Below are 20,426 nucleotides of genomic sequence, written 5' to 3' on the forward strand. Positions count from 1 at the left end.
CTGTAAGTTATGGCAGTAATACTGAAGTTGACTTCAGGCAGCCTAAATAAAAATGAGACTTCCCTTCTAGTTCTACAGGTTGACAAATTTCCTTATAGTTTTCTGTATGTTTCTTCATATTTGTCCAGTTTTGTTGAAATCTAAAGACAACTGTTTTCTTTCTGGATTCAAGAATTCTGTGTAGCCCATGGTAATCCATACAAAAATCAAATTTACCATTGAACTTACATATCAAAAGCAGAGACGCTGCTCAAACTGAGGTAGAAGGTTTGAGAATCGCATTTTACAACATGTAATCAATCCAGTCTTTGATAGCCATTCTCTTTATCAGATAATGACAGGCAGGAACTTCATCTACAAAGTTTATGTGATGTGTCACTACTACTGTACAACCACTGGCCAACTCCTCGGCAAATGCTGTACCTCACTAGGCTAATGCTCTCACTGTGCACTGCAAGATAATAATTCATTCTGAACCACTTTAATTCACCAGACCCTCTATCCTCAAACCTAAACAACCAGACCACAGGCAATGTATACTCTTTAGATTTAGGGTACAAGGTGACATCTACTGCTACAATTGAGTCCAACCCTGGGGGCAGTAGCAAGGACAGGTATGCATCCTCCAGGACAACAAACATTGAACAGTGAGGCTCATGGACAGAGTATAAGAGTCAGGTGGAGAAGTTTGTTTCTTGGTGCAGAAAGAATTGTCTGCAACTTAAGATCAGCAAAACCAAGGAAGCTGTTAATGACTTTTGACACACAAAAGAGCCACTATGTCCAGTCGGTATTCAGGGCGTGGATGTAGAGGAGGTGCACTCCTATAAGTACATAGAGGTCCACATCCATTACAGGTAGGATTGAAACACAGAGGAACTATATAAGAAAGAGCAGAACAAACTTTTTTCTTAGCAGGCCGTGTTCCTCTAATGTGAGTAATTACATCATTTATGTACATATTCAACAACTCTCTGATAATCCGATTTTCTAACCTGTGGTATCTATCTATCTATCTATCTATCTATCTATCTATCTATCTATCTATCTATCTATCTATCTATCTATCTATCTATCTATCTATCTATCTATCTATCTATCTATCTATCTATCTATCTATCTATCTATCTATCTATCTATCTATCTATCTGATGAGCTTTTGTAAAAAGTTCAGTTTCCTCCTGTTGACCAATAACGTTCTATATTTTGACTTCACAGGAGACATCTTAAAGAGAAAACTGCATCAGGACCTTCCCACTAATACTGCAATCTCATTAATATGCCAGGAAAAAAATACTGCATCAATCCCATCTTAAGCAAATTTTCAGGTAATTTTACTTTTCCTTAACATGCTGGGATAAAATAAGGTATGGGAGCTTTTTGTTTTGACAACAACATCTCCAATAATGCCTCACAACTTCACTGGCAAAAGTTACAGAGGTAAATTTGGCCGAATGATCCAGATTGGTATCCCTAGAACCCTTTAACACACCGTTTTTTTCTGTTAGAGAACCAGTTTTAAGCAGTGATTAAATCGTACTTATTGTGCTCCTTACTGCCCTGGTGAGTCAAGCATTGCTTTCACAAAGAATGTATCTAAACTCCTGGCAGCTGAGGATTCAATCTGAGTCAGAACGAAGAATATTTGTAAGTGAAGATTCTAATGAGCTGCAAAGGACTTTTCCAGGCAGACATTAACTGTTCTTCAAACTAAGTCTCCTAAAAAAGTGGAGTGAAATTTGGGGTAACTTGTTATATTATTCCCTCAAATAAGTGGCAGGTGTTTCTGTTCTAATGCCTGTATGTTTATGATTCATTTCTTGTCATGGTGTTGACACAATTATGGTGCCATTGCCACTGTATGGAAACACAGCTTTGCAAAGTTGTAAATTGTGTATATTTTAAACTGTCTAACTCATTTTCGTCACTTACAGTTAATTTAAAAAAAAAGCCAGATCAGTGATGTGTACTTTAAGCAGAGCACCCTCAATCTGTGACCTACTGTAAAGGATATGCTCAACTTTTCAATTGCAATTATAATTAATTTCAATGACAGGGTATTGTCATACAATTTTATACTATTTTCAATCACAAATCAAGCTTAGAGAAAAATAATTTATATATTTTTATCCTTGCAACATCAGGAAGCCTGTGATGAAATTAAGAATATGCCCAGATAATCCTTCTTGCAAGGAACTGGAATTAGTTGGAGTGAAAAGAACCTTGTGATACAGGAGGAAAACCTGAGTTCCTGAAGGGAAACCAACACAGACATGGGAGAGATGTGCAAACTCCATGCAGACAGTAATATAACCCAGGACACCAGATCCATGAGACAACACTAACCACTCTGCAACCTTATTGTGTTGTACATATTGTATTGCTTTAAACCTTGTAATAGTGTTAATTGTAACATACTTAAAATAATTAATTGTTGTGAAGCTATATGGTTCATGTTTTAATAATGTTTGCATTTTTAGTCATTTCTTTTTTAAATGTAAATCTTTTTTGTTTTATATTGTTTAATATACTCTAAGTCTCATTGCTCAAGGTATGAAAAGTCCAATATAATACTGTCCTGTGGTTACCCTAGAGCTGCTTTGTGCCTTGTGCTTATTGATGCATGGGCAGACTTCAGTCTGAGTAAACTTGAATTACAAAAAAATAGGTATAAAAAGATGGAAGACCCTTGGACAGTAATAACATATAATGGTTGTGGAAAATTAAATTTGAGATTAGTTGATCTACTTAAAAAGAATTACACTACAGTATTTAGTTAGCATAGAATGGTGGTGCAGTGCATACCACTACTGCTGCATACATCCAGCGTCATGGATTAGAACCCCAAACCCAGTCATTGCCTGTGTAGATTCTTGTCCTAGCCATATCTGCATGAGTTTTCTTCCTATAACTCTGTTATTTTCTCCCACATCCTCAAAGAAGGATAAGTTAGGATTTTGTGTGTTTGTTTGCTTATATATGTGTGTCTTTGTTGCTACTGTATTATTGTCACTGCTCTGAGGACACATACAAACAAGAACTTCAGTGTACTATGTAGAGTACACATGACCATAAACTTGAATTTGAACTAAAACTACATATAGGGATATATGTAGTACTAAGGTGTTGTACCGTGTTAGCCATTATGAATGTAGAGAAAAGCCAAGCAAAATGACACCTTTTATTGGCTAACTAAAAAGATTACAATATGCATATAAGGTGTCATTTTGCTTGGCTTTTCTCTATATAGGGATATACAAAATTATTTATATATTCTAGTTTGAAATTGACAAATCTATTTTAGATAGGGGGCAAGAAATGGTTTAAACAAACAAAAAGAAGCTAAAAAAAGACCAGGATTATTTTGTGGGGCATAGTTTTGGAAGCCACAAGAAATACACTACATTATATTTACACATGGATTGTTGAAAGTGTACTGAAATAATAACCTTACATCATAATAAGAAATTTAACTTAAAACATTCTGATGGGATATTTTACCAAAGTATTGCACAGACTTCTAGGTATACTGACAATAGGCTATCAGCTCTATTCATGTTCTTATTCTACTTATGGAGAATATTTAAGATCCCAAGTCTTGAGAACCTGGACACCATAGAATCCCTGCTCACCACAGGCAAGTGCAGTAAATGAAGGTTTAGTATCTACACCATATAATACAGAACACACCATGAGACAGTATATATTGTTCATCCTGTCAGTATAAGACAGACTTAAGCCCCTTTATTTCAGAAAACCCATGCCACAGATATGTGATTGTCCAAAATGCACATTTTTCACTGACAAACACTTTCATTGTTCATCCTGTGCCCTAATTTAGAGGTATCAGTTATAATTGTGTTCACATCTTGGGCATGTTAGTTAGCTCTAAATTATGCATATATACTGGCAGTCAAGAAAATGTTGAATATTTAAAACTTTCTCCAGCAGCCTAATAGGTGGATTACGTATGTTTAGAACATTGATGGTGGTTTGATATAAATATAAGAAAATAAGCCATACATCTGAAGTTACATTCATGTATTTCATTGTAAACTAAAGCTGCCCTTATTTAACTCCAGTTAATGCAAATGACACTTCTATTCAAAGTATTTTAATACTAACAAGGTGCCAAATCTGGTATGTGCATGACTTTTTAAAGCTATTGTAAATGAAAAAATATGACATATTGCAATTTAATAAATCCAGAGAGTATTATTTTTAATATCTAAAGAAGATGCTTTGCCCATGTATTCAGTTTACATCTTAGATAAATTAAATTTAAAACTAACTGGCTGCACTTTCAAACTATATGTACAAATGTGCTTAAATCACTGTACTTTTGTTATTTTCATTGTATTTTTTTTTTCTTTTGAAAACCTGTGAGCTTGCCACATGTATCCAGAAAAAAAGTATTGAAAAAAAAGTTTCCTCAACATTATTTTCATTTACATTCTCATCAGGCTAAATAAGACACACTAGCCATTGAACAGAAAAATATTTTGCATGATTATATATATTATGTCGGCAGAGCAAACACCATTTGTTCATAAAAGAAACACATGGCACATATTTAGATCTGGGAGTGGAAATTTGATTATCTAAAGCAAAAAGTTTTAAGTTTCTTAGCAGACAAGCAATAAATAGGATAGATAGATAGATAGATAGATAGATAGATAGATAGATAGATAGATAGATAGATAGATAGATAGATAGATAGATAGATAGATAGATAGATAGATAGATAGATAGATAGATAGATAGGCACACACCCACATATCTATTTGCTGCATTCGACTGAATTTCGTATTGGATTCTTCCCGTTTATAACTCCACCTAAAACAACGCTGCGCCGTGCAAAAGCTCTTTCCTTAAAAAAAGAAATAAATATATATAGTCTTCTTTGATTTTTATGACTTTCTGTCTATGAATACCGTTACACAACTGCTTTGTCCCTCTTACATTTACAAATAATTTTTCCAACAATTTCTAAGAAATAGTTTATTATAAATTTGTTCAAAGTTATATTTGCAATATTTGAAAGAAATATAAATTGTTCAGAATGAAACATCAAACACGTCGACAGAAATATTCCCATCCATCCACTTTAACATCGTTTTCAGATAGTACATGCAGAACCTGTCAAGAACAGACACAAACACATCATTCACATAACTTTCTTTCACCACCAAATACAAAAATATATCTTTGAAAACAGAAGATCGGTTCAAGAAAAGCACATATCCCAGCTTGTCATTTCTCTCATAAAAAAACTGTCCTCCACCATGCTGGTAGAATAGGCACAGTCTGATGAAGGATAGGACATGTATTCGGGGAGTCTCAGGTTGTCCTGTGGACTTTGTACCTGCGAAAGGCAATAACGATAAGGCAGTTCGCACGGCTGGTAGTGACAATCCTCGTGGACTGGCGCATAAGCTCTCGGGCTAAAATGGGCAGGAGACGCATATGCCGAGGAAAAGGAGGCGTAGCACTGCGGGGGCGAGCAGCTGCTGTAATCCGCGGGACTGGACACGTTGGATGAGTTGGAGGAAGAACTAGATTCCTGAAAGAAAGGAAAATCACAGAATCACACATTACTCCTCACGACTGTAAAGTGCTGCTTGTGTATCATTTTACATAAAAGGACACCTTGTATAATGTCTCCTTGGCCAGTTTTATTATCTGAAAATTGAGCGTAATAACATTGCTTCTCCGCCTCTATAGACTATGTAAACTGAGTTAAAATCCCCATCTTGAGGCTCCAAGTTCAGTCGTTGAAGAATGGATGCCCGCAGTTTTCTGTAGCTTCCGGTTGCAAGTGTTTTATTTCGCGCTGAATGCTTACCATTCCCGAGCAGTAGTCTGGTCCTTGTTGTAAGTTCCCCAGGGAAGTGTGCTGGAAGCCTGCCACTGGAGATGCTTGGTCGATGAAATGTTCACACGTGGAGAAAATGTCCGCTACCGGTTGATTGTCAAAAGCTGCCGATACCACTTGCTCGTAGAAAAAGCTGTCAGTAATTTGCATGGGTGTAAAACAGTTGGTTTCTGGTACGTTAACAGGAGCCGGTGTATAATATGGAGCTGGCAAAGCAGAACACATTTAAATTAGTGTAGACTTCATAGGTGATGTCATGAGATCATTGACCAACAGTTAAATCACATTTAAATGGGCTACACGTTTCTATATATGCATATAAGGGGGGCATTAAGGAGTACAGAAATATAACATCCATAGTCACCTTTAATTTCCATCTAAACTGCCTGCTGTCTTTTGTCTACAGCAACGCTTCTCTCTCAGTATTTTCCAGTCCTCTGAAATTGTTCATCATTTTGGATTTTAAGCATTTTTGCATGCTGTGTCAATGGATTTATTATTTTTTTCTTTTAGAATTTATTTTTATTTTATTTTTTGGGGAAACAAATCGCTTCAGACAAGTTATTATACGTAGCTCATGGAGGATTATGGAACAAACGGACATACATTTGTATTTGACATCAACTTAATATTATTTTAGTTTTTGAAATTAGTGATACAGCTGTGCTGGAGTGACGCTTTCCTACAACCTGCGTCATTCTGTTTTTGCAGTTCGATTTCGAAAATAAGCATAAAGTTATTCAAGTATAAATTCATAAAAAGAGCTATTGGATATATTATTCATGTTTTCTTCACGCTAGCATGTCACTTTTGTTAGCATATTCAAACATAAAAGACAAATGTATGACAAAAAAGTTCCAAGTCACCTACTGTAAGTAGTCGAAAACATTTACTGAAATGTGGCTATTTACATATCATGATGTCTTGTTATTATTATTAAAGGTGAATGTCTTCTTTGTTTTTTGCTTTACACAAATATAGGACCAGATTTTGCAACTTGTGCTGATTTAATTTATAAATTAAATGGTGTTTTCTGCAGAAGTAAGGCTGCAAAAGCATTGAGGCAAAATTACACCGGGTTGGTGACAGTTATCTGCTTGTGAAAAAAACAACTTAGTGCATGCTGGCAAAGTAAAAGGCAAAAAAAAAAAAAAAAAAAACAAACATTGGACTTTAATTATTTGTAAGTTAAAATCCGTTGCATACATTTGTTCAGTATTCAATGTCTGGGTACAAACTGGGCGGATTCATCAGGCACTCAGGGACGTAGAAAGGAAAACAGGCTTGCATTAAAGTAAATTACCTCTTGGCCTAGGTATTAGCCGTGGGTGTTACACTACATTTCAGACTTACTTATGCAAGTCACTTTTCTATATTCGCCCAAATTTTTAATTAAATGATAATATATTGATATTAAACCTATCTGAAACTGACAAACAAGTCACTTATTATCTTAAAAACTAAAAAAAAATTGATCAATTTGAATTTTGTATACCTACCAGCAAAAGATGTGGCACTTGTATCTGGAAAAGGGGCGTTGCTGCTTTGAGATGTCTGTCAAGAAATGGAAAAAGCAATGCAATTAAGCAAACCTGACTGAAAAATTATCACGTAAGTATAAATATTTTTTCCCCTCAGGTAAGCAAAATAACTCCGAGAATTAGCAAAACTACTTCTGCGAATATTTCCTGTTTATTGTAAATTAGCTCTAACTTTATACATGTATGTATGCATGTGTTTTCTCTTACTCGGACATCGAAGTGTTCACAAACAGTCTGCAAAGTTTAAGAATGCTGCGTGATTCTCGATGAAGCTGCTGATTTATAATCGTTTGGAGTGATGCCAGCGTGTTACCTCACCAGTTAAAAGGGGGGTGGAGGTGGGTGAGGGTGGGGTGAGCTAAATAGAAGTGTTTCACCTTTGCCTACTTTTTTTTTTTTGCTTTACTTCAGGAATAAACACTGTGTATGGTGTACATAATGATGTAATGATGCCTACTGAGTCTATATGTGTAATTGTATATTATGTATAAGTTTGTATATTATGTAAACGTTTACTTCTTTGACATTTTTAGCAATGCCACAGTCACATTTCTGCATTTTTGTATTGCATTGCTACTTGTGTTCAACCACAAAGCCTCACTTAGGGGTGTCTTTTCTGAAAAATAAATGATATACCTTATCAAGCGATAATAAAATTACTTCATTTTTTTTCTTTCTTTTTTTTAATCACCTGCACTTACAGTGGTTAAATGGTAACAATTACAAGCTAAAAAATATGAAAAATGATTTTATTGCACACTATTAAACAATGTGTCAGTCAGGAAATAATATTGTCGTCTGTTGTACTATTCATTTGAGGCTTGCATCTAGAAGGGGCAGAATAGCAACAGTATGTACTGCGCTGTATGAGATATAAACTTTAGTTTAGAAAGCGATGAAGAAACAGCCATACACTTTCATATGACCGCAATCTATTTTTCAACGGAACAATATGTTGAAGATAACAGTGAATGTAAAATGTAATTTATGAATCCATTTAAATCATGTCAAGAGTCAAGCTATTGCTTCACTGTAGGAAACGACTTGGTGCCTCTGTTTTTTTTAATATTTTCTTATATTTTTGGATTTTCACCTCATGTATGTTTCCTTTCAGTAAGATTAAAATTTGGAATCTTAATGGAATAAATAGTATTTTGGCATTTTAAGAACTTTTTTTTTTTCAATTTAACTACACTATCTGTTGGAGAAAAAAGTGTGCCCCTTGGGCTAAGGGCCGTGTCTGTGCAGTTTGAAAGAGAGAACCCGCTCAGACAGGACTAGCGCCGTTTTGACAAAGACTGCTGGAAGAAAAAAAAGGCAGGTGTGTGAGAGAATTGCGCAACTTTTATAACAGAATCTATAAAGCATTGGAGGTTACACGACAGGACATTATAAAGCCAATTATGTTCAAAAGCAGTGCCTGACGAATAGTCTTAGAAAGCACTATCGCGCGTGCATTAATTTAGCAACTAATACTATGGCTACCGGTTGGTTCCAGAAATATAAAATCAAATGTTTCTTCAAGGTGAATGTCCACGCGGAATTCACTCAATCACTTAACTAGTACCTTTAAATTGGCCCAACGAGGGAATTTATGAGTGTATAGAGTGCGTTAGGATGCACTTTCACCCTGCAGTCTAATATTTGTTCCAAACTTGCTGCCAGGAAATACCAGCTTCCATAAGACTGGTGACGGGACATGCTGGAGACGAAGTCACCTAGAGTTGGGGTCTCTAACTCCAGTCCTTGAACGCTACTATAACTGCAGCTTTTCATTCTTAATTAGTGACCAGTTTTTGCTGCTAATTGACTCCTTTGCTTTAATTTTAATTGATTACTATTTGAGACTAAGACCCCTTAATTAATTACTTTTTTCCTTGATTAGCAGCCAAATAATAATGAGATACAAAACGAGTCAACGCGTGACTGGCCAACCTGTGTCCATCATGCAATATCTGAAAATAAAGAAAGGAGAAGGTCTCAGTAATGTTGATGTGCTCGGGTCCGCAAAACATTTGATGGTATTTTAAGAATAAAGAAAATCAACATATTTGGGAATATCTGCAGTGGCAGAATGAGGGTACCAACAAGCCATGGAATTAAATAAGGGGATTAGTTAACAAAGAGAATGAACTTCTAATTAAGAACCTGGTTGGAGTTGTAGGTCCCAACCATGCTGGTCATCTCTTGATGACTCACTTCACATTTCATTTCTGTTTGGGTGCCCCTTAAGAAAAAAAATAGCATTTCAGAGGACTGAATCTTAAAAAAACAAATCAATTAAAATGAAAGGTAAAAAAAGTTAATTTGCAGCACCAAAAAAAAAAATTCACTAATTAAGAAAAGGGCAAGAATGAAAACTAGCAGCCGCAGTGGCACTCCATGCTCAGAGCTAGAGACTCCTGACCAAGAGTGTGATGAAACATATGTGTAGTAGCTCAAAGATGCACCGCCCACCCAAACTCCTTTTTAATGCAAGATACAATTATGCAGACCAGCTACCAAGTGCGTAGTTTTCACAGTATCTCCATGTGTGGTTTTTCTTCCCACATCCCATGCCTTAAAAGTTATGCTTCACTGTGTTCAACGATGCGAAACATTAAAAATATGCCCTGGATTGACAGCGTGTCCAGTGTTGGGTCCAGTTTTGGTACTTGATGTGGGCAGTGCTTACTTTGCTTATCCATTGTACTGTGTTCAAATAAGTGATTTCAGAGACACGTACAATGATTAACCTATTTGCTGCATACATGAATAAATATGTAGATATATTCAGTTATGCTCTTCTTGAAAACAAATAAGCAACTTAATAAATAAGTAAATAAATAAATAAAAATTAACGAGAAGAAAAAAGGCAAATTTTTTAACAAAGAAATATTGTCGTGATGCACCTACCACTGTCGCCTTTGCAGCTGCTTGCAGCGCCCTCCTCTGTTGCAGTAATTCTTTCACAGTTGTCTTCACTCGTACTCCTTGGTATACTTTTGGCTTTTCTATTGAATACGTATATAAAAAAGGCAAGTACATATTACAGCAAAGTTAACATTTTTCACAAACACAATGAGTGATACAATTTTCTTTACAACTTTTATCTCAAATATTGCAAGTCACCTTGGATAATCAATATAATAAATAGTATTATTATTATTATATTAGCTTTATTAGAAAAATCATTGTAATTATGAGGTACGGTAAAAAAAATAATTTATTTATTATGAAATTCATTTTAAGTGTACAAGAATATTAAATGGAGGAATATTTTACAAAACTGAGAAAAGATGATTTGTTTTAAATCCTATTTTTTTTTGTAAAAACTGATCTATTTGTATGGAATGATTACAATAAAATTAATAAAATTAAAAAAAAAAAAACAACTGAGAAAAGACAGATCAGCATATCATGTGAGGAGGTACATTTGTGCGCCCGTGCGTTCTGCTGTATACTAAGCAAGGTGTCTATTGGATCAGACAGTACAGTTATAATGTCATTGACTCTATTTGTAAACTTATCTGTAACGTGAGTAAGCAAGACATGTTGAGCTTACCTCAAAAATAAAAACTATTTGAAAATAATAAATGCTGATAAAATTGATGCCGTTAGTTTTTCATACTTCTACCGAATTTATCGAATGGTGTAGTTCTTAATTCTTTCTAAATAACCTTATATCACGAGGTTTTATTTAACGGCAGGATTATTATGTTAGTGGGCTTTTGCCCCTTAAGGAGTTTCTTGCAGAAACAAGCTGAACTTTCAGCATATTAATTTCCCCTGAATTAATTAATATATGAATTGTATCTCAGAGAATTGAGTTTAAAAGATAGCGTTTTCTTATTTAGCTTTATCCACAAGATGTCCCACTTTATGTATTTTACCTTTATATCTTATTATTTTATATTTTATTTTACATTTTATTTTAGCTTTCAAGATATTTAGAATAAGCCCTTACTTCCGAAGATACAACAGTCTAACAACCTTCATTATCAAAGACATTTACACTTTTTCAATCTGTATTTTTCCTTGCAGTTTGATTACTGTCAACACTTTACTGTTCTCTTGCAATCCACTAAAATAAGACGGTTGAATATTTGACTAAGTTTAAATTTACTGGGCATTTCTAACGTTCATTTGTGACAACATGTAGCACACCACTAGGCTAAAGGCAAAGTGGCCATGGGGCACGACTCACAAAGCTGGAGCTTTGCTGTATCTCGCCACAAAGCTCCAGATATTAGGAAGCAAAACGTCACCCCGGCAAAGTGCAGTTTTGCTTCCAGGCTAGGCAACTAAAATTCCTTACTGCAGGTACAAGACTAAAAATAATAGAAAACACAATCTGATTTATCAATGTTATTTTTTTCACAAACAGTAAAAAAACAAAAACAGAAACGAAAATGTACTGCAATAAGCACACAACCTTTGACTTAAACTCAAACTTTTAAAGTGAAATATTTTTACTTTCCGTAGGTAACAGGAAGGTAAAGGGTTAACAGCGCAAGCTACAACAGCACCTTAGACTTGAGACGGCGCGTGAAATCGCCATTACTGGTTCACTTTAAGGTAGATGAATATTTTAAGTTATTTTTGTTTTCCTAGATATTTCTTTTATTAATAATGAAAAAAAATATTATACAAAGAATTGAAATGACAGGATAATAATTAGTTTTAATTTCCAAATATGCTTTAAAAATGTTTAAACACGAGAAATGAAGACAAAAGAAAACAAAAGGAGTGCTTTTAGTGTGTACGGGTAGGGGGGGAATTGATATTTTCAACTAAAAAGAAGACTTCTTTCTAAAAGTCATCTGATGAGCGAATTCCGTTGGAGTTTTATAGATTGCTGCAGAACTTAGACGTTAATGGCGCATAACTAGTAAGTGATTTTTTATGACCTACCAAGACGCATACGCGCACTGGATATAATATTAACATTGTACAGTCAACGTGGTCTATTTGTGTGACTGTTTGTGACAGTGAACAGTTACACACAATCTTTTTGTCAAATTATATATTGTGTTAAGTAACACTCATGATGTATGTAAATCAGATTTTGAAAAATACGTAGCCGGCACGTGCGATTCCTTTCCATCCATGTGAAGGGATCGCCCTGTGCACAAGGAGGAAAATGTCAACTGATTTCACTCTGAAGTGCGAGTCGATTGAGTTTGGGCATTTAAATCACAGCGTACTGTAGTTCGGAAGTAAAATGCCTCTGGGTTTTAATGAGATGATGGTGCAAAGAGAAAATGTATATTGTAAAAAGCCTTTACTCCAAAACAACGCCACACCTTGGCTAAAGTGAAAAAAACATCCATTTTTTCAGTATAAGAAAAATGTTAAAAAGGGCAATCGGAAATCTGTTAGTATACATGACAGAAAAAGGTTGCCTCAAAACCAAATTCTTCATACAAAAAATTGGTATACATTCAAATACTAAAACTGCCCTAAAATCTAGCATTAAAAATGGAAATCAGACGCACGAAAATGCTACTCTGCAAAGATACGCCCTGTTTCAAATGAAACGCGTTTAATGATAATTCACAAAGCTTATTCTCGTTTCATAAATGCCTCGCACTTAACTCGTAGTTAAGAAACTATCTCTACTTTCAAATTGTGTTGGCATTTTTCTACTCGGAAGTTATCGCATTACAGTCAATATTGCTAATCTGTCAATCAGTTCGAGTGTGTAAGCTACGAGCACTTGTGTAAAATTCTTTAATTTATTTGGTTTGCGTTGATTAATCCTTTCGTTTTTAAAACGCGCAGACTCTAATCAAAGTTTCACAAGAAAACTACACTTTACATAGGCAGATGGGCAGTTTTTAAAAACTTCGGTATTTCACTTTGCATTATTCATTCTACAAAACATTTTTTAATTCTTCTCTGTAATTACTAGAAATATATGTGAATGTATGCTATTTTTACTATTACTTCCTATTGGAAAACGGTCTATTTATAAGTATAAGTATTATGTCCAAATTTTCAGATCCACCTCGAGGAACTATGGAATTAAAAGCATTACATTAATTGCCTATACATCACTAACCATATGTTTTCTTTATTTTACAGGTAGAAGACTACTTGAACAAAACCAGTACTTGAAATAAATTGAATATGAACTTACCAGACATCTTTAAAGATAAATAAAACACACAATTCTTCAGGACTTGCTGTCAGACAAAACACTGTCTTTGTGCCTCTTGATTCAATTATATGGGAAGAATGAAATATCTGTAAAAGTCACAGAAACTCTCAACTTTAAAGTCTGTTTGCAGTCTCAGTGCATATAATAATATAGGAATATAGCTAGGAATATATAACTTTGAGTTTTACACTTCGGATCACAACTATTTAAAACCTCTAGAACCCAATGATTTGACAATCAATGATTGCGCGATACTTTCAATTTGAATATTCAAAGGCTTCACAAAAAGAGACATAGTTAAGTGCTAAATCCTATATCAATACATAATAGAGGGTCTCTTATAATAGAATTTAATGAACATTCACCCCTAGACCCTGATCAAACATACATTTTAGGTCTTTTATCGAGCTTTTATTATAGATGCATTGGAACAGTTAGGAGGCACCACTAATCCAACATTATAGACAGGTGCCTGCTCTGATAGTCTTCAAAATCTTCCCAGAGGATGCTGGGATGATCATGCAATGTAAAATGATGGGCAATGGTGCTTTTTACATTATTTAATAACATTTTTTGCAATTTTTTATTAAAAGTAGTTTCATAGTGGGCGTGGCATTCTGCAACGTCTGTCCCCGTGATGCGTGAGCAGCTCAATTGGTTTCCTGCTGCGCATCAGTGCTGCCTGCACAGTAATGTCTAAGGTTTTAATCTTTTATAATCTGGTTACAGAGCATAATATCACCTTTATCTTATTTATTGAATTTATAGGGTTATACACAACCCTATTTTTTAAAACAATTATAAATATGTACATTCGTTGCAGTATCACCTTCTTAGTATCATCATGCAGATTTCAAGTTCTTTTTTATGGTTTGGAGACTTTGCTTGTCAACCAGATATTTGGTTAAATTATACAAATATTTCTGTTTTCCCCTTTTTGTTTAAAAGGTTGAACAAGGAGAGGGAGATAGATAGGAAAGGAAACAACAAATAAATAAGCAGCCTTAAAAAGTAGCTTGCTTTTTCACCATATTTTGGAGAAAATGTATTGTCCAGTCTACGTCCTATGTATAAGCTTTATAATATTTTCTCTTAATATTTTGATTTGTCATAAATTTCAATTATACCATGTGTCTCTTGCATTATTCTTTTCTTCCTAAAAACAAACTACTATGTGTGTAGAGATAATGGGTGGACTGATTAACGGATGGTTGCCTCTTAAGCACCGTTACCATTAATGACAATTGCAACAAATTCAGTACATCTCTAAAAATATATTATAACCTTTGGCAGTTTAGACACACTTGCTGTAAATATTATTAGAACAGAGGAGAATAGAAATTTTTTGAACATGTACTCAGTGCATTGAATTATAGGAAAGTCCCTGAAAGCTAACAACTTAATGTGGTGATATTTTAGAAAGTAAAATCTTATTTATCAAATTTTTAACATTTATTATTGCAGCTGAATTATTCATAATTTGAATGTATTTTATTTTAAAAGTCTAGCCTTATGTATAACCATTATCATTTTCCTTAGCAAAATTCGACAGTCTATTTTAATTTTTATTATAATCTTTAGATTTTATTAGAAGATACAGCAGCATAACATAGCATTCTCAAACCCGATTAATCTGTGAATTGGACGTTTCTGCAGCTATGTTAAACTAATAGTTTATGTCCTTTATTACCAGTTACTATGCTGATGTATAACAGACTATATAAAAAATGGGAAAAAGCTAATACTTTATTTTAACATAAAACGTGATCATGTTTGAAAATTATATTTTATGTTACTTGATGCTTTATTATTAATTTGTGACTATGCAATATTTTCACTTAAATAGATAACATAAGAGTTTTTTTTATCATTTATTTATATATTTATTTGTCAGTCTTCATCTGTTTGGCTTTATTTAGTTACTGACTTATTAATAATAATAACAATAATAATAATAATAATAATACATTTTTATTTATATAGCATCTTTTCCAATGCTCAAAGCGCTAACGATTATGTATAATGCATATTATGAACTTCTGTATTTTGAAAATTTTGTATTTTGATTATTTTTTAATTTTTTTAGCTTTTACTTCTTAAAGTATTGATTGCTATCATATAAAAATACCCAGGTTAATCATTGTCTAAATAGTGTCCGGCCGTTTTAAAATATTTCAAAGTTAAATATTTACCATGGAGACAAGAAAACATTATTATTATTGGTACTTTTCTTTTGTATTAATAATAAATGGCTCAGTAAAGTCACTCCTGCTGCAATACTCACTTAACAGTTTTGAAGTAGCTGAAGAACAGTAATGCTGTTTGCAGCCAAATATTCAGTACTAATTTATGTTCACAGACACACACATGCCTGTATCGCCTCCCCGGTTTGCCTTGACTGTCATTTTAATCAATGTTCCAGAGAGAAATCGCCAGAAATGTCAAATTAAAAAAAAAATGAAATTTCCGTATTTACATTTTGAACACCTTTTTTTGTACATTCACAATACCTGAAAGAATTGAACAAATTCAAGTTTGTTTTGACTAACATTGTTTGGTATTGTAAACAAGGTAAGAAAATATACATTTCATAGAAAAGCACTGCTAAAGATCCATTTTAGCAGCACTAAACAATGGACATTCGCATTCAGGAATACCATCATTCAGCTTTTATAAAACGAAAATTATTAAACGAGTTCACCTTTTTAAACCATAGTTATGTAGCCGCGCGGTAATGCCTTTTGTTTGACCTGCACTGCCATCTGCTGTCTGTTATTTGTCAATACGTCAAATCTAATTAAAGGAAGCTTGTATAAGAGCTTGTGACATTACTCCTACTGTGCATAGCTGCTGCACATACTTATGAACATAATGCTTGATATATTTGACAGAACAGTGAACAGATAATCAGTTTTTAAAGTGAAAATGGTATTTGATAACATTTTTACAATAATTATTTATGCACACTGTTTAAATTTGCACTTTCAGGATTGGCACTGAGACTCTAAAATGGAGTATCCAAGACAGAAAAGGAATGAATGGAAAGGTTTTATTATCATCAAAATGTGTTTGACCTTTTGTGATATCTTATAACAAACTGCTTGCATGAAGCCTCATTTTGCTTAATTATCTTAAATTGAAAAAAAAAATCAATGTTCTCTATGCACGACAATTTTTAAGTGTTATAGGCAAGAATTCATAAATGTTGTTCTAAACTAACCCTCCTCTAAACTTTTCTGTTGCCTTTAATATCAGGAAGTAGATTTGGACCTGCTAGAATCTCTCTTAGTGAGGTAGTGGTAGAGGGCTGTGTCCAGTTTGATGGATTTTTTTGGAACGTAATGCCAATATTACTGTATTGACTGTGCCTTCTACTGAATTGCACTTTACTGTCTGTGTTTTGTTATCATAATAAATTAAATATCATAAAAGAGTGTCTTTTAAAATTTCCCTATGCCACTATTAAACAGTATTGCATATGTTGTGCTATTTAATTTTTTTGCAATTAATTTCATATTTCAAACACATAGTTTATTTTGATATTATTTATACATGTACTATTTGATCATTATTAACATTATTATTATGAATGGTTTCTTTATAAGAGACAACTAAAATGTAGGATGGTGAGCATAGATGTACAACTTCAATCCTCTGAAAGAAATTTCACATATTTGCATAACTGGGTTAAGCTGTTTTGAGACCTTGTTGCAAAAATGCTGTGTTCCTAAAAGAGAACATTGATTGTTTTAGAGATTAAATAATATTTTGAAAACTGATTCTATGATAGTGTGGCTTTCTGTTTATCAAATAGATCTGAAAATGCAAATTTGGGACTTCATATAGACCATACCATAGACTATGAAATAACAGAGTACTCCATGAACAATTTAGTTTTAATAAGTTTAAAAAAGTTTGCCTTTTTCTGTTTCACTTTAATTGCAATGTTTTCCATCCATTTATAAATCTTATTCTTCACTAACAGGGTTACAAAAAGTCAACATATTGTGGCAGCACTGGGCACAAAAAGGGAAGCAGCATAAAATAAGATACCAGTCCATCACAGAGAACATTTACAGTATGTGTCTACAGTATGCATATTGTATCCATTCATCTGTCTTCCACCTGAATTGTCCAGTCTAGGAACCAGTGCCTGTCTGGGTGTATGGTGAGCACTAACCTTGGATGGTTAAGAGAATATCCAACGTTTATTATTTTATAGTTGATCAAAAGCTATTTAATTTGATTTCATGGTGTGGGCAGCAAAGACCATTCAAACAGCTTAAGAGGTAAGGCAGATGCCAATCCTGCACTGGATTTCAGTTCATCACAAGAAACACAGATGCACAATACACAATAAATTACAGTCAATGAAGTGCATTATGACACTGATTACAAAAATGCTGTATGATTTTTCCATATTACAGAATCTTCTAAATAAATAATCAAATAAAGACAAAAGAGGCATTCTATTAAACCCTAAATGTTTAATCCTTTTGACATGTCACAACTACTGTATATAGTCTCTCATGGAAACATTTAACTTTAGGAGGCAACTCATTGGATGAATGGAGTTCACCTGTGTACAGTTAAGGTGCTTTACATGTATTCAGGTTAAATCTGACTGTCTCTGGAAAACCCCTCAGTTGGTTAGCACAGTTCCTAACTACAAAAAAGTCATTGAGACAAAGGAGCATTTAAAGGAAAACCCTGGATACGCTTATTGCATAGCAGAGTTTCTGTCAGGGAAGGGACAGAAATGAGAAAACTTCCAAGTAAATGAAATATCTTCCATATATATATATTAAAATATATAAATATAATAAAAAATATATATATAAATAAGAATTTCTTATGAAGAAATATTGTGCAACACTAAATCTTTGTAGTGTAGGTCACTGTACAGAATATTACTCCACATGTTACATGCCTGTTATGCCAAATCCAAACAAATTACACTGTTCTGCTAGTAAAATAGAAAGGACTATGGCTACAACAGCAAATTGCTGTCTCCCAAATATGAGTGTCATGGAACAGTGATAGATGAAAGCCATTGTTGAAAATGTGAAATCTAGACTCAAAGATATTTGCAGAGAAGCCTATAAGAAGTAGTTGTGAAAATTAAAAAAAAATGTTATTTGAACCCTGCTTCTGCCACAAGAGTCCATGACTGTTTCAGCATGCAGTTGTATTAGATTTTAGTCACAGAGAGTTTATTAATGGAGACCTCTGCCAGCAGACAGCAAGTAAATTCTGCTGACTACGCTAGTTGTGAATGGATTTAAATAGCAATTGTTTAATGTTCACAGATATGTTTTACAGGCTCCACAAATAATCTCACCCAAGTTAAACAGAACCGATGTTGATTATTCTTTTAATCTCTTTCAACATCTTCCAGGAAGTGTTATCTGCCTCCTATTAACTCTATCTTCTTCTGGAGGTGAGGTGGTCGCCACCATTTATTACTATTTACAAGGCAAGGCATTTCTATCTTCTTGATACAAGAAGAAAGTGCAAAGTGTCTCCTCAGACAGATTAGAAACACAGAAGACTTTCTAGCTGTACCCAAAGCCATGACTTCAAACAATGAATTTAGCCAGTCAATGTGTTTCTCAAGATTGTAACTCTGTGGTGCAATATCAATTTATTTATTTATTTATTTTACATGATGCTAGTTTATGACCATTTGCTGAATTTTTTTGGTGGTTGTTCAGTGTGCATCTTTTGTTGTTTGAGACACAGTGGAGCTGTGGTTGACCCTGTTGTTTCATAGCACAGGTCACATTTTTGGTCACAATAATCAGTCCAGCATATTTGGCAAGGCAAATAATTTCCAAACCTTCTGGGACACTTAAAATCCCACTGCACCATTTTAATTCACACAACATTAGTTCAGTTCCTCCTTTTCTATGGACTTCAGTGCATTTCACTGAGTTTGGCGAAGTTCTTTTTTTTATTTAAATCAAATGAGTTCTTTTTTGTTATTTAAATCAAATAACATTCCATACAAGCAAGTCAAGTTTAACAACTACGTTTGAAACAAATTAACACCCACCCATGAGAAAGAGAGCTAGGCCAGCAGAGTACTACTTTAAACTAGTAAAAATAAGTAAATAGGTACATTAATAAATTAATAAAAATAAAGAATAAAAAAAGGGGAGAGAATCCGCTTCCTCAATTTAAATGCTTATTCTAAAATGTTATTGATTAGATCCTGCCAGGTTTTGAAAATGTTTTGTACATATCCTATAAGTGAGAATTAGATTTTTTCCCATTTCAAATAGTATAGTTCTTGTTGAGCAAGATAAGTCTACGTGCCAATAGTGTGGTAAAGGCAATTACAGTTTGTTTGTCCTTCTCCACTTTAAGCCCATCTGGAAGTACACCAAACACAGCTGTTAGTGGATCAGGAGGGATTGTGACACCAAGGCTGTCTGAAAGGCATTTAAAAATCTTGATCCAAAATGATATTAATTTGGTGTACGCCCAAAACATATGGCCCAGTGAGGCTTGAACTTGATTGCAACGTTCGCAGGTTGGATCTTACCCCTGGAAACATTTTGGAAAATTTTAAATGAGACAGATGTGCTCTATATATAATTTTAAGTTGAAAAATTGTATGCTTTGTGCATATGGCACTCAAGTGAATTTTGTGCATTGCTGTTTTTAATGGTATTGCTAGGTAACTTGCTTTTATTTTGTGAATATACCACTACTTTTCTGAGATGCTGAGTGAGAGATCCTTTTCCCACTATACTCTGGAATCTTTGAAAGGGAGAGACTGTAAAATGTATTTATACATTATGGAGATGCTGCCCGAGTCCTCAAGACCGATCAATATTTTTTTTGGAATAGAGGTAGGTGAGAG

At 34.0% G+C, this 20,426-nt stretch overlaps 1 protein-coding gene and 1 long non-coding RNA gene across 2 annotated transcripts; one reads left to right on the plus strand and one right to left on the minus strand.

The window, feature by feature from the left end:
* Positions 1-4,927: 4,927 nt before the first annotated feature.
* Positions 4,928-13,683, minus strand: linc.pou2af1 (lnc RNA pou2af1). Its single transcript, XM_028810291.2, has 5 exons — positions 13,538-13,683; positions 10,312-10,409; positions 7,375-7,429; positions 5,846-6,081; positions 4,928-5,563 (listed from the first exon to the last, which is right to left on the minus strand). Exons 1-5 carry the CDS (start codon positions 13,542-13,544, stop codon positions 5,228-5,230), a joined length of 732 nt encoding a protein of 243 aa, XP_028666124.1. The 5' UTR covers positions 13,545-13,683; the 3' UTR covers positions 4,928-5,227.
* On the plus strand, positions 6,076-15,477 carry LOC114658194 (uncharacterized). The gene is made up of 4 exons (XR_007935837.1): positions 6,076-6,746; positions 7,378-8,737; positions 11,881-11,973; positions 13,483-15,477. It is a non-coding gene; the product is annotated as an uncharacterized LOC114658194 (long non-coding RNA).
* Positions 15,478-20,426: the final 4,949 nt, after the last annotated feature.

Source organism: Erpetoichthys calabaricus, chromosome 9 (genome assembly GCF_900747795.2).
Source record: "Erpetoichthys calabaricus chromosome 9, fErpCal1.3, whole genome shotgun sequence".
In the NCBI taxonomy this organism is placed as follows: domain Eukaryota; kingdom Metazoa; phylum Chordata; class Cladistia; order Polypteriformes; family Polypteridae; genus Erpetoichthys; species Erpetoichthys calabaricus.

Excerpts from the sequence above, each read along its gene's own strand:
- linc.pou2af1 (XM_028810291.2), bottom strand. Across the intron at positions 7,430-10,311 it reads CAGCTGCAAAGGCGACAGTG|ACATCTCAAAGCAGCAACGC; the intron begins GTAGGTGCATCA and ends ATTTCTTGACAG. Across the intron at positions 5,564-5,845 it reads CAGACTACTGCTCGGGAATG|GAATCTAGTTCTTCCTCCAA; the intron begins GTAAGCATTCAG and ends CCTTTCTTTCAG.